This window comes from Dendrobates tinctorius, unplaced genomic scaffold (assembly GCF_039654945.1).
Source record: "Dendrobates tinctorius isolate UK_male_01 unplaced genomic scaffold, ASM3965494v1 ptg000057l, whole genome shotgun sequence".
NCBI classification, from domain to species: Eukaryota; Metazoa; Chordata; class Amphibia; order Anura; family Dendrobatidae; genus Dendrobates; species Dendrobates tinctorius.
Window position 1 is genome coordinate 26,095,245 of NW_027361725.1, and position 17,710 is coordinate 26,112,954.

Consider the following 17,710-nt stretch of genomic DNA (forward strand, 5'->3'; position numbering starts at 1 on the left):
GCCTTTGATGAATTTTTGATGGGAGAGTTGGGGATGCTGAGCAGCCTCTTCGTCTCTCAGGCTGGAGTAATTGATTAGGAGAAGGTGTGCTCAGGAAAATCCATAACCTGGTGCACGTCTGACACTTTACATGTTAAGAGACAGAAACATATAGTGTTCTGGGAAGTTAACCCTAAATCATTGCTCTGCAAATATTGGGTTATATTCCTAATTGCTGAGACCTCATCCCCCGTGTGCATCTTTTTCTTGCAAACTTGTAACTCTATACTGTGTACCGTAATTCATAAATAAAAAGAAAAGGAGTTGTTCAGAGTGTTTGGATCACAAGAAGTTTTTCAAGTAATGTATATCAATTTGTCCGAGGTTAAATGTTCTTATAAGTTCTAGTTGGCTTCTTGGATGTGTTTTAGTTGACCTTTCTTGAGATTTGCATCTTTCCACACTGCACTTCGTCTACTATGCTCTCCTATCTAAGGACTGCATGGGATAGAAGAAACATATAGTTTCTATGAATTGATTTATAGTTTTCATTAAAAAAAAAACACATTCTAAATGCTTCCCGGGCTCAGTGATAGCCTGATTTCCCTGCCTAGAAATGGTGATTGACAGTTTTCACTGTATACAGACTCATCCAGAAGGAGCTGTCAGTCACCTTGCATGTAGGGTTAAGCAGAACTCATAACAGACCTGACAGAACCACTTCAAAGGAGTTATCCACTAGTTTGAGGTGTGGCACATTAGGTGACCACTGCAGCAGATTGACTTAATCTGAGCCGGACGAGGGCGCTTTGTGTCGGCTAAGACTATGTTCACATCACTTTATAGTCACACGTTAGTGGTTCTGTTGAGGCATCCTTCAGAACCCTGAAAAACAGGATTAATGTTCATCTGCTGACTGGGCCATCAACTTTAATAAAGCAGGAGGAGTAACTTCGTTCTTTGCCTGACCACATTTTCCACAGTGTCTCTCTTTTTCAGGTGGACAAAAAAATGTGGTACACTGCATTTTTGTGCCAACCTGATGAAGGCAGACACCTTCAAAAATGAGGTCAAACAGAATACAAAGTCTGTTTCGTTAACATCAATGCCTGAATACCATTTTTCAAGACTTCAAATGGATGCCCCAGCAGAAACACTGGAGTGTTGCTAAAACATAATGTGAACGCGGTCTTATTCTGAATGCTGATTGGCTGCAGCGGCCACATGATGCCCTCTGCCAGAAAGCAAAACTTGGAGATTGGTGTGGAACATAGTGAGGTGAGCACTATAAAGGGGCAACGGATGTCCGATAGGTGAGAATATTTTCTTTATTTCTTTTTTTATTACCATTTTTACACCCTTCTTGATTACTGCAAAAGTCAAAAGGGTTGTCCACTACATTGAGAGAGTTTGTTCAAGTTTATTAAAGGGGCTGTCCACTACTTGGCGAGTTTGTCCGCCCATCTCTATTCAGAATGCATATTTCTGAGGCTTTGTAGACACTAACTATGGATGAGTTTACAGGTATAGAAAGTTATGTTCATATATTAGATGTACTCTTTACTATGTTTGTTTCTTTCCACAGTTTACAAGCCCTGAGAAAAGAGAAATCCAGGGATGCTGCCCGTTCTCGACGTGGAAAGGAAAATTTTGAGTTTTACGAGCTTGCCAAACTGCTTCCACTACCTGCAGCCATCACCAGTCAACTGGATAAGGCCTCCATCATTCGATTGACCATCAGCTACCTAAAGATGAGAGATTTTGCCAACCAGGGAGATCCGCCATGGAACCTACGCATGGAAGGCCCACCTCCCAACACCTCTGTCAAAGGTGCATTTCTATTAAAGTTCTAGAATTTGTAACTGTAGGGGAATTAAAAAAAAAAAAAAATCATAAGTCAACTTTGTAGACGTTGGCATCAAAAGGGTTGTCCATGATAATGATGGTATGATATGATGATAAAGGGTTGTCTATGATAATGATGACATATCCTTAGGGTTGATCATCTGTATCGAAGTAGTGGGGATCTGCTTCCGGATACCCCCATGATCAGTAGTGACTGGATGTAACCAGAACAGCACGGCTCTGCTCACTGTGTTATTCCTGGGTACTGCTGGTCAATTCCTTTCAAAGTGATTGTGATTTGATCTGCAGTACAGAGAATGTCTGCTACATAGTGTACAGAGCTGCCGCCATACATTGTATGCATCCGGCCACCACTGGAGCTGATACAGCTGATCTGGAGGGGCCAGTTGTCAAACCCCCACCGAGATCTGCCAGTGTTGCACTATCCTGAGAATAGGTCATCGGTATCACAGTTCTGGACAACTTCCTAAAATGTTTATGTTGATGACCATCTAAAAAGCCATGACTGTCATGGATCACTCTCTGGATCACTCACTCACTCAATGGATCAATTACTGTCATATGGAAATCGGAAAGATATATATCTTTGTACCGTGTTAGCCAGTAGATAGAAAAATATTCAGGATTGAGAGTCCTCAGTAGTTGATACCTTTTAATGGCTAACTGAAAAGATGGTAACACATTGCAAGCTTTCGAGACTACTCAGTCTCTTCATCAGGCTAGACTAATACAAAATCTGAAGTCACATATTTATGCACAATACAGCCTAGAAAAAATGCAATAGATAAGACAAGTGACGTGAAGCAGAACTATCAATATGGGAGAGGGAGAAACATAAATATAAACATTGGACCAGTTCATAGATAAGGAGTCCGGAGGTTTTATGGTCCTCTGATTGGGGTCTAGTTCTGTGTTGTGATGCCCCCACAAGGTTTTAAAAGGAAATTCCTTAATTGATGTAAAAAGACATAAATCCATGCGACACATTCATTCCAGCCCTGAGAGTGTCAAAGGTCGTCATAAATTTGTACTCCCAAACTCGTCTCTCTCTCTGAGAATTGAAGTTACCTTTCAATACCAGTAATTTCATATCCACGTTGCTGTGATCAGGGATACAGAAATGTTTTGCCACAGGTAGATCCATTCTTTTTTCTCTTATTGTGTGACGATGAGCATTCATCCTTGTTCTAAGCTTTTGCCCTGTCTCCCCCACATACAGACCCCCAGTTGGACATTTAGTACAAATAATTAAGTACACCACATTAGATGTAATGCAGGTGAAATATGTGACTTCAGATTTTGTATTAGTCTAGCCTGATGAAGAGACCTGAGTAGTCTGGAAAGCTTGCAATGTGTTACCATCTTTTCAGTTAGCCATTAAAAGGTATCAACTACTGAGGACTCTCAATCCTGAATATTTTTCTGTCATATGGAAAGTAACACATACACTGTATAAATGCTTTTACTGCGACACAGATTTATAAGTTTACATCCTAAAAAGACGTTATTAAAGTGGAACTTTGATCTTGAACTAGATGAGAAAGTCATCTAAAAGTGAGGCCGAGAGTCATGCCAGTTATAGTTTTTTTTCTATTTCCATACAGCAGTTTGACACTCATTATGTGTTATTGTTTTTATGTGCTTCTTGCCAATGTTTGGTTCTTAGTTCTAATTGCTACAGTGTAAGTATAATTTTGATCCCGATCATTTACATGAAGTCACAACTTGGGCTCGAAGCATATATTCTCATAAAAATGACAAGTTCAGTGCACTTTATAGAATTTAAAACAAACTAGCAAAATAGAAAAATATATATATTTTCTTTATTTGATACAAGTCTGTTTATTGGGCTTATCTAATACTGATGTTATAAAGCAGACCAGTGGCCTGAGGGCCGTATGCGACCCTTCAGCTGTTTCTGCCTGGCCCACAGATAGGGACAGCCAAGAAGCTGGAAACAGTGGTGGATCACACCACTCGGCTGTCCCTCTGCCCAGTGTCTCAATTAAAAGATGCAGATACCTGTGAAGAAAATGGTAGAACAAGGACCCGTCGGTTCCCTCTTCCATCATCCAGCCTGTGCAACTGAGTCTTAGCATAGCAGGAGCAATCTAATGATGGCTAGCCTCAGTCCACACATTGCACAGACCGGAGAACAGCATTGAGGAAACTGGGTTAGTTGAGTAGTTTGTTTTTCTTTTTTTCATTGTCATTCAGTAGTTGTGGGAAACTGTGCCAGGGCCATCATGTTTGTGTATAACAGTTCTGGTAGTAGTTCACCTGCTGGTTTATTGTAGACAGCATAAACTTTAGCAGGGTTCAGCAAAATAACCAGAGCCTTTTCTGGCATAAAAGTAAAACAAAGATAAAGTCCATCAAAGTCCTTTTCCTGCAGGCAACGTACACAGTGTCCTTAGCTCATATGGGAGCCAGATGAGAGTTTCACCACTCCCCAATCCAGCCACACACTGACTCTTATGGCCAGGTATTTAACACCCATGTGATAGTGACATGACCTTGACCTTACACAAGTCTTTGCAGGACTCTGAATGTGAAGATATGGTGGACCTCCGCCCACCTGCTCTATGAAGGTCCTTTAAAACCAGCCCATAACATACGTTCCTATTAACCCTCTCAGCATGCTGGAGGCAAAAACACTCTGGTTTTATATCACTGCACAGTGCACAGTGACACGTATCGTTCTTCACATACTATACCAGTGACTGTCACAGTATGGAGGCCAACATAGTGTGTTGGAAATTGTGAGGGTATCATGTGTTTGGGGAGATGTGGAGACAACATACTGTGTGTTGGCTGTAGTGAGGTCCATTATACTGTGTTTTGGCGGTTGTGGAAGCAAACATACTGTGTGTGTATGTGTGCATGGAGGGTGGGGCTATGGGGTCCATTATAATGTATGTGAAGAAGTGTAGAGGCCATCATATTGTGTAGAGAACTGTGGGAGCAATCATGCTGTGTGGGTGTATCATACTGTATGAGGATGACTGGGGGCATCATACCGTGTGGAGACGATTGGGGCTTTTTACTGTGTGATGAGTTTTGGGGACCTCATATTTGTATGGGAGGGATGTGGGGGCATCATCTTTTGTGAAGAACAGTGGTGATGTCATATTTTGTTGGGGCTGTAAGTGCTTCATGCTTTGTGTGGGGACGTCATGCTTACATTGGGGTCTGTAAGGGCATCGTACTTGTTTGAGGTATTGTGGGGACATCATACTGTGTGTTGGGAGGCTGTGGGGGCACCATGTTTTGTTAAGAACTGTGATGGCATCATACTATATACTTGATACTGTGTGTGGGGATGTCTTAATTGTATGGGGGCTGAGGAGACATCCTAGTTTTGTGCGGATTTGTGGGGGCATCATACTCTCTTTTGGGAGGCTGTGGGGCATCATCTTTTGAGAGGAACCGTGGTAACATCATACTATGTGGGGGCTGTAGGGGCTTCATACCGTTTTTGTTAACGCCATGCTTTTATGGGGGTCTGTAAGGGCAATGTACTAGTGTGAGGTGCTGTGGGGACATCATACTGTGTGTTGGGAGGCTGTGGATACATTATCTTTTGTGAGGAACTGTTGTAATATCATACTATGTGGGGGCTGTAGGGGGTTCATACTGTGTGTGGGGATGTCATGCTTGTATGGGGTTCTGTAAGGCATCATAATTGTGTGAGGTGCTGTGGGGACATCATACTGTGTGCTGGGTACTATAGGGGCATCATACTGTGTGCTGGGTACTACAGGGGCATCATACTGTGGGTACTATAGGGGCATCATACTGTGTATTGGGTACTATAGGGGCATCATACTGTGTGTTGGGTACTATAGGGGCATCATACTGTGTGTTGGGTACTATAGGGGCATCATACTGTGTGTTGGGTACTATAGGGGCATCATACTGTGTGTTGGGTACTATAGGGGCATCATATTGTGTGTTGGGTTCTATAGGGGCATCATACTGTGTGGGGGGAGCCGACGATCAAGGAATAAGGGCTTAATAACAGGAGCAGTATGAGTCTAAACTTTACAAATAGCAGTATATTGTATGGCTTTAATTAGTTGCTACGAGTAAGAATACATGTTACAGTCAGGCTTACTTTAACATGTAATAGCAGTAGCAGCGAACTATCATCCTGAATTCTACTGAATGTTGAGTAATAAAATTGATGTAAAATAAGAATATAAGCAGAACTATGTTCAGGATGTTGGTTTGGCCCCTGCAGCAGTCTGGTGTCTGGCATTGGAGAATTGCTCCTGCTCATGTTATACAGGATATCAGAGCGGTGTAATGCATATTGTCGCGTCCCTATATCCTGGCCATGACCCATTGGATTGTCATGAATGGACACCTTACAGAAAGCATCATACACTTCTGTGTGATTGTAAGTGCTGGGATCTTTTCCCAAGAACCTTTCTTCATACTCCGGGCCGTAATCTCAGAAGTGTTCAGAGTCTGGAAGGCCGCTGTCACAGCGCCAGTGTCTTTCCGTTCTTCGCTCCATATTAGATGACATTAAACGGTTCTTTGCTGTCGGGGTATGCACAATAAAAATGCATAGAGCTGTCAGCAATCATTCATTTAATCAGGCTGCGCAATGAGGTAAACAAAGATGGCAGATTAATGAGTCCGCCGTGCTTATTGACTGACAGCGCTGCAAACATAAGCTGTCTGCTTTAACCCCTACATAGCCAGTTCACAATTTATATATCATATAGGATCCCACAGTTCTTTGCAATTTTTTCTCATACCAAATTCAAGTAATATTTAGGTATTCAATGTTACATGTACGTATTTGATGCTGTTTAGCTCTACCGTCTGATTTGTTGTAATAATTTTACTAAAAAGTGATCTTAGGCTGTGTGCACACGATGCAGATTTGCAGCGTTTCCGCAGCGGATTTTACCGCGCAGAAACGTTGCATATCCGCATTGTGATGTACAGTACCTTTAAAATGAATGGAAAAAAAAAACGCTGTGCAGACGCTGCGGATTTTTCCGCGCGGTTTTCCCGCGGTACAAAATCCGCAGCATGTTACTTCTTTTGTGCGGTTTTCTATCTCCCCTGTCTCCAAATCCGCAGGGGGAAAACCGCAATGGAAAACCGCACAAAAACCGCATGAAAACCGCGTGAAAAATGGAAGAAATCCGCAGGAAAAATGCAGGTCATTTGACCTGCGGTTTTCTTCCATTCTGCACGGAAAAATCCGCAGGGCTCAAAACTCCGTCTGCACTCAGCCTAAAAGTGCAAGAAGATACAGCATTAATCTAGTTTTAGCTTATAACATCCTCCTAAAATATAAAAATCTAAGTTAAAGAGGTCTTTTTGAGTTTTTACCACCCCAAAACAGCGCCAGCGTCTGTGTACATGGCCAAGTCTGGTACTGCAGCTTAGACACGTGATACAGGTATTTTATACAAGGTCCTGTTGCGTGAGGGAGTTGAAAACCTGCCCCTTACACAAGTACAGTTAATAGATGACGGACACCGGTCCATCAACTTCAACTTATAATCATAAAGTATAGATCCAGCGGCAGACAGGAGCCCCTCAACAGCTGCCTGCCTATTACAGCTGAAAAATATGGCAACCAGAAGATCTGTGGATGAATCACCAGCACCCATAAGATCACCAGAATGGGTAATATTACATCTCTCGGGAAAAACATCCAGACCCCTCTAAAGTTCCTTTACCAAATCAACCCCTACGACATTGATGTGACAATTTCATAGGCTCACCGCTCTTACAGTAAATAATCCCGGTCTATGATGATTGAATCTTTTTTTCTCTAGACTTAGAGGATGACCAGTTTTCATGGTTACAGGAAAGGTTATTAAAAGAAGGATTAAAGAGATGAATAGACAGAGCTCTGTAATGTCCATTCATCTGTGTGTACATAGTAATTAGGTTCCCCTAATAATTAGGATAGGAGCCTGGCAGCGGCTCACTCTCCCCTCCCTATAAAAAATACATGTTTGACCGAGCGTGCATGTGTATGCGGTATGGGGTAAGGAGGGATAGCTGTTGGCCAAATTCTCGTGCGGCTGACACCTATCTAAAGTCTATGGGCTTCTCTGGGTGGTGATACACATTAGTCAAAATGTGATGATAAAATGTAACAACCAATGACACGTAATCAATCAAGGGTTTAGGAACTGGAAAGAAGAGGAAAAGTGCTCATAGGGTAAAACGGTAAGTAAAAGTGTGTGAGGGAGACCAGTGTGAGAGGACGCTACGTCTTCCGTGGAGTTTTGCTCACCATTAGGTGTTTTCTTCAAGCTTTGGTATAGCTGCTACTGCTGGCTCTCAGCTCTAGGTGCCCACGGTAGTTAATCCAGTGGAGTTAACGGTCACCAGCTGAGGAATAATAGCCATGTTGTGATTTTCTATCTGAAGGTTCATCAAAGTGTTTCGGTCGTTGGATCAACCAATTTTGTCAGAACAGTTAAAATATCTCAACCAATGGATGGCGGGCTATCGCTTTTAGAAAGAAGTCGTCCGATAGTTGCTAGTCTAATAGAACAGTCAACATACTCATATGAATCGTTTTCTGGGGGGCTATTCATTCCCCAGCTGTCCGGCCATCCACCTACTTACTTCTGTGTAATACTCCGGCTAATATCTTTGGTTTTGCTGTAGTTTCTTGTACCTTGTAAAACAGGTCCACCTTTTTTAGCTAGGCATTTCATCTACAGTGGAGGAAAGAAGTATTTGATCCCTTGCTGATTTTGTAAGTTTGCCCACTGAAAAAGGCATGAACAGTCAATAATTTTAAGGGTAGTTTACATTTAACATTGAAAGATAGAATATCAAAAATAAAATCCAGAAAACACATTGTACAAATTACATAACTTTATTTGCATTTTGCAGTGAGAAATAAGTATTTGATCCCTCTGGCAAGCAAGACTTAATACTTGGTGGCAAAACCCTTGTTGGCAAGCACAGCAGTCAAACGCTTTTTGTAATTGTTGATGAGGTTTGCGTACATGTCAGGGGGAATTTTTGTCCACTCCTCTTTGCAGATCATCTCTAAATCATAAAGATATTGAGGCTGTCGCTTGGCAACTCAGAGCTTCAACTCCCTCCATAAGTTTTCTTTGGGATTAAGAACTGGAGACTGGCTAGGCCACCCATTGACCTTAATGGGCAACTTTTGCGCTACTCCTTTGTTGCTTTGGCTGTATGTTTTGGGTCATTGTCTTGCTGGAAGACCCAGCCATGACCCATTTTTAATATACTGGCGGAGGGAAGGAGATTGTCACTCAGGATTTTACAGTACATGGCTCCATCCAGTCTCCCATTGATGCGGTGAGGTAGTCCTGTGTCCTTAGCAGAGAAACACGCCCAAAACATGTTTCCACCTCCATGCTTGACAGTGGGGATGGTGTTCTTTGGGTCATAGGCAGCATTTCTTTTCCTCCAAACATGGTGAGTTGAGTTAATACCAAATACCTCAATTTTTGTCTCATCTGACCACAGCACCTTCTTCCAATCATTCATAGAATCATCCAGGAGTCCATTGGCAAACTTCAGACGGGCCCGCACATGTGGAGGTGGACCTTGCGGGTACTGCAGGATTTTAAACCTTTACGGCGTAATGGGTTACCAATGGTTTTCTTAGTTACTGTGGTCCCAGCTGCCTTGAGATCATTAACAAGTCCCCCCCCCCCGTGTAGTTTTAAACTGATCTCTCACCTTCCTCATGATCAAGGATATCCCACGAGGTGAGATTTTATACCAGATCGATGTCGATCGAGTTATTTTGTATTTCTTCCATTTTCTTACTATTGCACCACCCGTTGTCTCCTTCCCACCCAGAGTCTTACTTATGGTTTTGTAGCCCATTCCAGCTATGTGGAGTTGTATGATGTTGTCCCTGACATCCTTATACAGCTCTTTTGGTCTTCCCCATGTTGTACAGGTTAAAGTCTGACTGGTTGAGTCTGTAGACTGGAGTCTTTTATAAAGGTGACTATGTAAGACAGCTGTCGAGTTGATTAGGAGCGTCTAACTGGTCTGTAGGAGCCAGAATTCTTAATGGTTGGTAGGGGATCTAATAATTATTTCTCACTGCAAAATGAAAATAAAGTTATATAATTTGTACAATGTGATTTTCTGGATTTTATTTTTGATAGTCTATCTCTCAATGTTAAAATTAACCTACCCTTAAAATTATAGACTGTTCATGCCTTTTTCAGTGGGCAAACTTACAAAATCAGCAAAGAATCAAATAATTATTTGACCCCCTGTATTTTGCTTTCGATGGGCAGTTGTCTGACCAGTCAGACTTGGTCCTGCTCTGCCCTTATCTTCATTGAGGTTGGCTGACACAAGGTGAGGTCTTAATACTAGAGGCAGGATGGGACAGTCCACATTGGGTGCATCTTGTTGCGGAGGGATGGATTTTATGCTTTTTTGATCAAGGTAGTGTTAGCTAAGTGCCCTATGTTATTTGCATGTACTGTCTATTCTGTTATTTCTAAATACTGTTTTTCGGTGATTACGGTACTTTGTATCTTCGTTCATACTGCACCCACACACACAAATGATACACCATTTGAAAGGTAAACTTGCTCACTTCAGCAAGAAAATAGTCAAACAAACCACACATCCACGATTTGATCACAAAATACAGTTTACACATTAATTTTCAATAAACTTGTAGTAAGGAAAAATGACTTGCAGGTGGCACCACACTACCCCAAAACACACTACCACAAAGCTGCTTACAGACATCACAAACAAATCCAAACATTTGCCTTGGGGGCTTTCCAGCTTGCTGAACTGCTTGCCCAGCCTACTTCAGCCAAATTGGAGGATTGAACACTTCAATGCAGGTGAGTCACATATGCAAACACATTTGTAAACATGCACTGCCTGTTGAATTGCACATTTGTTCAATTCATACTCCACCCACACAAACAAATGATACACCATTTGAAAGGTCAAATGACCTGCAGGTGGCACCACACTACCCCAAAGCACACTACCACAAAGCTGCTTACAGACATGACAAACAAATCCAGTCATTTGCCTTGGGGTCTTTCCAGCTTGCCCAAGTGCTTTCGCAGCCTATTTCAGACACATTGGAGGATTGCACACTTCGCTGCAGGTGAGTCACATATGCAGACACATTTGTAAATATGCACTGCTTTTTCGGTGATTGCTTCGCCCCAGACACCCACAAATGGTGAGTCACATATGCAAACACATTTGTAAACATGCGCTGCTTTTTCGCTGATTACTTCGCCCCACACACACAAATGATGCACCATTTGAAAGGTAAACATGCCCCCTTCAGCAAGAAAAGAGCCAAACAAACCACACATTCACGATTTTATCCCTAAATACAGTTTAAACATTCATTTTCATAAACCTGCAGAAAGACAATGACCTGCAGGTGGCACCTCAACCGGAAGACATTTTTTGGCCTCTCCTTATCAAACAATTTATTGTATTACCAATCTACATATATAAATACCTGTCTGTGTTCATCAGCTCATGAAATACATTTACATTTGACCAGTTTGCTTTTTCTGAAATTGCCTGCGCCCCCCACGACCAATGTGCGAAAATTTTGCATGGGCCAAGCTAGTTACCATTTATTTGTTTACTTACTATAGGGTAAACCAAAAAAAGTTAACTGGGGTACAAGTTGGTATGTATGCAAAGTAGGAGCATGTTCACACTAGCCATCAGACAGACGGAACCCAAGACAGAAATAAAATAAACAAATACCCAATAGAACGTGTTAGTAAAATTTGGTACTTAGCAAACACTGTTTTTGATTTAAAAAAAAAGGTAGAAAACAATCCCAGCAGCATCAGGGTGTACCCAAATTTGGGATGGTCCTAAAACCTTACCCTGCGTCATATTCACTGGCGGACACAGACAGAAAAGGGTCCCTGTGTAAGAACAATACATGGGCCCTTTGCAGCCCAATATCTAATAAAAATACAAAATTGCACCTGCTTTGGAGGTATAAGTGAGCCGCCCTCACCTGTTGGGGAGCACCGATGCAGGTTGCACCAATGATATGTCCGCCCCTGGTCATAATATAGGGTGTTTTTCTCTTGGCTTGTTTCTGTATAAAGTGCAAGGCCACTTGTTGGTCCGGTACTCCCTTCATCAGTCTCCTTTTCATGATTAGTTGTTGACAATTCTTCAGATCCACATGTCAATGTCGGCCACATTCCAGGACACTTAGTGGAGAGAATGCTTTTGGGGAGCACATACCCATCTCTTAGTCCTGATACAAACTCCCAAGCAGTAATACTATTCTATCAGAATGGAGCGTGAACGTGAGAAATGTACCAAGGATTCAGCCCAGTACAATATCTTTCTGCATTTGTTTCACAGCCCGAGGCGAATCATTTCTTTTTGTTTCAGGGGTTAACTGGAACAGGCAAAATTTGGCATCATATCTCACCCAACAAAGACTGTTGCTGTTCGTTATCTCCCTGTTTCTTTTATTTATTTTTTTGCTTTCTAATCGTAGAGCAATTTCCACAGCTGTGGGCAAGAGACATTGCATTCCCGGGCCGGGCTGTAAGAAAAATTGAATGACAGCGAGCAAAACAGCAGTAATTATAAAACTAATTACTAAACGCTCATGATGCCCGCAGGCTTGTGCATAACTAAAATTAGAAAAAGAAATTGCTTTTGGCTGAGGAGGAGGAGGAGAGCTGTTTTGGTCGCTGCTCCCATAACGCATCCGTTTTCAAATCAGGGCGGTGTGTTTAGCAGCATGGGTTCAAATCCCTCCATAATGACAAATAATATTTCTCATGCAGAATTGCAGAATGTGAGAGCAGATAAGGACCTTACCTTACAGTTTGCCGTGCTCTGCCCCTTTCCCTTCCTGCTTTAAAAAACATTGTGGATATAAGGCTTTGGCGCTTGCACATGTCTATCTTTCTCAGGTCCCTGACTCGCTGTCATGCCGCTTCTTACTGTTCACTGTCTGCCACCTTTTAATTTTTCCATTGCGCCTATGTAAAATTACCATACATTTCTGGTAGCTGACACTAATACCGTGACGCACGTGCTATACAGACCTGATGACCGATGCTCAATGTACACGTGCATTATTATGGCAGGGTTGTAGACTTATGGTAAACTGCTTGCATAGGGAATGACCGGTCCTGAACCATGTATATGCTATTAATTGCATGACAATAATCAGCAGGGAAATGAAATGGTATTGGCCATATATATGTATGTAAAGCGCTGTGGACTTAATGGCGCTATATAAATTAGTAAAATAAATAAATGAATATATGCTGTTTCAAAATGTCTGGAAAGGCATGTAAAAACCCCCCACAGATCCTTCATTTTTAATGAGTATTTCACTAATGTGCTTAGAGTAAATACATTCCCTTTAAAGGGTACCTCCGGTTTTACATCAAGATCTGACAGTAGGTGACCAATGCTGAGTACATACAGTACAGACCAAAAGTTTGAACACACCTCATTCAAAGAGTTTTCTTTATTATCATGACTATGAAAATTGTAGATTTACTCTGAAGGCATCAAAACTATGAATTAACACATGTGGAATTATATAATTAACAAAAAAGTGTGAAACAACTGAAAATATGTCTTATATTCTAGGTTCTTCAAAGTAGCCACCTTTTGCTTCGATTACTGCTTTGCACACTCTTGGCATTCTCTTGATGAGCTTCAAGAGGTAGTCACCGGAAATGGTCTTACAACAGTCTTGAAGGAGTTCCCAGAGATGCATAGCACTTGTTGGCCCTTTTGCCTTCACTCTGCCGTCCAGCTCACCCCAAACCATCTCGATTGGGTTCAGGTCTGGTGACTGTGGAGGCCAGGTCATCTGGCGTAGCACCCCATCACTCTCCTTCTTGGTCAACTAGCCCTTACACAGCCTGGAGGTGTGTTTGGGGTCATTGTCCTGTTGAAAAATAAATGATGGTCCAACTAAACTCAAACCGGATGTAATAGCATGCCGCTGCAAGATGCTGTGGTAGCTATGCTGGTTCAGTATGCCTTCAATTTTGAATAAATCCCCAACAGTGTCACCAGCAAAGAAACCCCAAACCATCACACCTCCTCCTCCATGCTTCACGGTGGGAACCAGGCATGTAGAGTCCATCCGTTCACCTTTTCTGCGTCGCACAAAGACACGGTGGTTGGAACCAAAGATCTGAAATTTGAACTCATCAGACCAAAGCACAGATTTCCACTGGTGTAATGTCCACTCCTTGTGTTCTTTAGCCCAAACAAGTCTCTTCTGCTTGTTGCCTGTCCTTAGCAGTGGTTTCCTAGCAGCTATTTTACCATGAAGGCCTGCTGCACAAAGTCTCCTCTTAACAGTTTTTGTAGAGATGTGTTTGCTACTAGAACCCTGTGTGGCATTGACCTGGTCTCTAATCTGAGCTGCTGTTAACCTGCGATTTCTGAGGCTGGTGACTCGGATGAACTTATCCTCCGCAGCAGAGGTGACTCTTGGTCTTCCTTTCCTGGGGCGGTCCTCATTTGAGCCAGTTTCTTTGTAGCGCTTGATGGTTTTTGCCACTACACTTGGGGACACTTTCAAAGTTTTCCCAATTTTTTGGACTGACTGACCTTCATTTCTTAAAGTAATTATGGCCACTCCTTTTTCTTTACTTAGCTGCTTTTTTCTTGCCATACTACAAATTCTAACAGTCTATTCAGTAGGACTATAAGCTGTGTATCCACCAGACTTCTGCACAACACAACTGATGGTCCCAACCCCATTTATAAGGCAAGAAATCCCACTTATTAAACCTGACAGGGCACACCTGTGAAGTGAAAACCATTTCCGGTGACTACCTCTTGAAGCTGATCAAGAGAATGTCAAGAGTGTGCAAAGCAGAAATCAAAGCAAAAGATGGCTACTTCGAAGAACCTAGAATATAAGACATACAGTATTTTCAGTTTCACACTTTTTTGTTAATTATATAATTCCACGTGTTAATTCATAGTTTTGATGCCTTCAGAGTGAATCCACAATTTTCATAGTCATGAAAATAAAGAAAACTCTTTGAATGAGAAGGTGTGTCCAAACTTTTGGTCTGTACTGTATACCTGATGCCCACTTTCTGGAGTATTATTTTGATTATTCTTGTGCCCCTTTTCTATCATCTGAGTGGGGAACCGCGCTTCTCTGTGCATAGGCAGTCTGAGACACTTAGCACTAATCCTAGAAGACCTTGGAACAATATGTTACAGGTAATAGGCACTAGATTCTGTGATGGATGTTACCATATATACTCGTCACAAAAAAACTGGGAAAACTTATTGACTCGTGTATAAGCCGAGGGTTTTGCTGCACAAGGGTTAATGGTGGTCTAAGAAGATGCTCCATAGATAAACCCCCCCATATGCTGCTGCACAAGGGTTAATGCTGCCCCATAAGATGCTCCATAAATACCCCAATATGCTGCTGCACAAGGGTTAATGCTGCCCCATAAGATGCTCCATAAATACCCCCCATATACTGCTGCACAAGGGTTAATGCTGCCCCATAAGATGTTCCATAAATACCCCCCATATATTGCTGCACAAGGGTTAATGCTGCCCCATAAGATGCTCCATAAATACCCCCTATATGCTGCTGCACAAGGGTTAATGCTGCCCCATAAGATGCTCCATAAATACCCCTTATTTCCTGCTGCTGCAATTAAAAAAAAATGACACACTCACCTCTCCATCGCTACGGGCCAGGTACCGGTGTCCTGAGCCCACGGAACTGGCGATATTTACCGGTCCCTGTTCCATCGCAGTCCACCGCTATGTCTCCCATTTCTCTGCAGTGACATTCAGCAGAGGGCACGATGACGTAGTGCGCGCCCTCTGCTGAACGTCACTGCAGAGACCTGGGAGACACAGCGGTGGACGGCGATGGAACGGGGTTACGTGAATATTGCTCTGCCCCCCATCATACTCACCCCCTCCTGGCACGTTTCTGCAGCCTCTGCTTCTCCCTCGGTCATTTTCTTCCTGCGTTCAGCGGTCACGTGGTACCACTCATTAAACTCATGACAAGGGTTAATGCTGGCCCAAGAAAATGCTCCATAAATACCCCCCATATATTGCTGCACAAGGGTTAATGCTGCCCCATAAGATGCTCCATAAATACCTCCCATATGCTGCTGCACAAGGGTTAATGCTGCCCCATAAGATGCTCCATAAATACCCCCATATATTGCTGCTGCACAAGGGTTAATGTTGGCCCAAGAAGATGGCCCATAAATACCCAACATATATTGCTGCACAAGGGTTAATGCTGCCCCGTATGATGCTCCATAAATACCTCCCATATGCTGCTGTACAAGGGTTAATGCTGCCCTATAAGATGCTCCATAAATACCCCCCATATATTGCTGCTGCACAAGGGTTAATGCTGCCCATAAGATGCTCCATAAATACCCCCCATATATTGCTGCTGCACAAGGGTTAATGCTGGCCCAAGAAGATGTTCCATAAATACGTCCCATATGCTGCTGCACAAGAGTTAATGCTGCCCGTTAGATGCTCCATAAATCCCCCCCATATGCTGCTGCACAATGGTTAATGCTGCCCTGTTAGATGCTCCATAAATATCCCCCATAATATGCTGCTGCACAAGGGTTAATCCGAAAGACCTTAATGACTATAGACCTGTAGCATTGACATCATACCTGATGAAGGTACTAGAGAGATTGGTTCTCACACGTCTCCGTCCTCTAGTGAGCTCGGATATGGACCCTCTCCAGTTTGCCTACAAGCCGGGCATTGGTGTGCATGATGCCATTATCCACCTTCTAGATAGGACTCTCACCTGGAGAAACCTGGGAACACTGTGAGAATAATGTTCTTCGATTTCTCTAGTGCTTTTAATACCATACAGCCAGGTCTACAGAGAGACAAGCTGGGCCTTGTTGGTGTGGACCTCCAACTCTCCACCTGGATCCTTAACTACCTCACGAACCGACCTCAGTTTGTAAAGGTTCGGGACAGTGTGTCAGACACGGTGATCTGCAATACAGGGGCACCTCAAGGTACAGTTCTTGCCCCTTTTCTCTTCACACTGTACACTGCAGATTTTAAGTGCAACTCATCTAGCTGCTACTTGCAGAAGTATTCTGATGACTCTGCAATAGTAGGCCTCATCACAGGAGGAGATGAAAGAGAGTACAGAGATACTAACCAAGCTTTTGTGGAGTGGTATCAGAGGAACCACCTTAGGATTAATTCCGGGAAGACCAAGGAATTGGTGGTGGACTTTCGCAAGGGAAAAAATCCACCAGTAGTGGTGAACATTCAGGGAAATGACATTGAGATAGCTGACACCTATAAGTATCTTGGTGTGATCCTCAATAATAAGCTTGACTGGGCCCATCACTTGGATGCAGTGTACAGGAAGGGCCACAGTAGGCTTTATCTGCTCAGAAGGCTGAGAGCCTTCGGAGTTAGGGGGCACTCCTTGCATCCTTCTTCAACTCTGTTGTGGCATCAGTCATCTTCTTTGGTGTGGCGTGCTGGGGTAGTGGCATATCAACCAGGGACAGGAATAGGCTGGACAAACTGATTAGAAGGGCCAGGTCTGTCCTGGGATGCCCCCTTGATCCAGTTCAGGAAGTAGGCGACTGGAGGATACTGGCCAAGGTGAGCTACATGGTGCAGAATGATTCCCATCCCATGCATGAGACCGTGACAAAGATGTGCAGTATTGTCAGTGACAGGCTACTTCATCCTAAATGTGAGAGGGAGCGCTATCGAAAGTCCTTCCTTCCTGCTGCAGTTAGGCTGTATAACCAGCACTGTCCAAAACGGAGAACGACCCAAACAGTGAACTGATACATCCAAAGTCGTGATAGTC

The 17,710-nt window shown here is 42.9% G+C and overlaps 1 protein-coding gene across 6 annotated transcripts in view; it reads left to right on the forward strand.

Moving 5' to 3' along the window:
- Positions 1 to 17,710, forward strand: part of NPAS3 (neuronal PAS domain protein 3) — a 586,631-nt gene that overhangs the window by 247,400 nt on the left and 321,521 nt on the right. For all 6 annotated transcript variants that reach the window (XM_073577843.1, XM_073577841.1, XM_073577842.1 and 3 more), the window contains one exon: positions 1,565 to 1,809. In XM_073577843.1, coding sequence (XP_073433944.1) covers positions 1,565 to 1,809 — 245 coding nt within the window. The remainder of the gene's footprint in view (positions 1 to 1,564; positions 1,810 to 17,710) is intronic.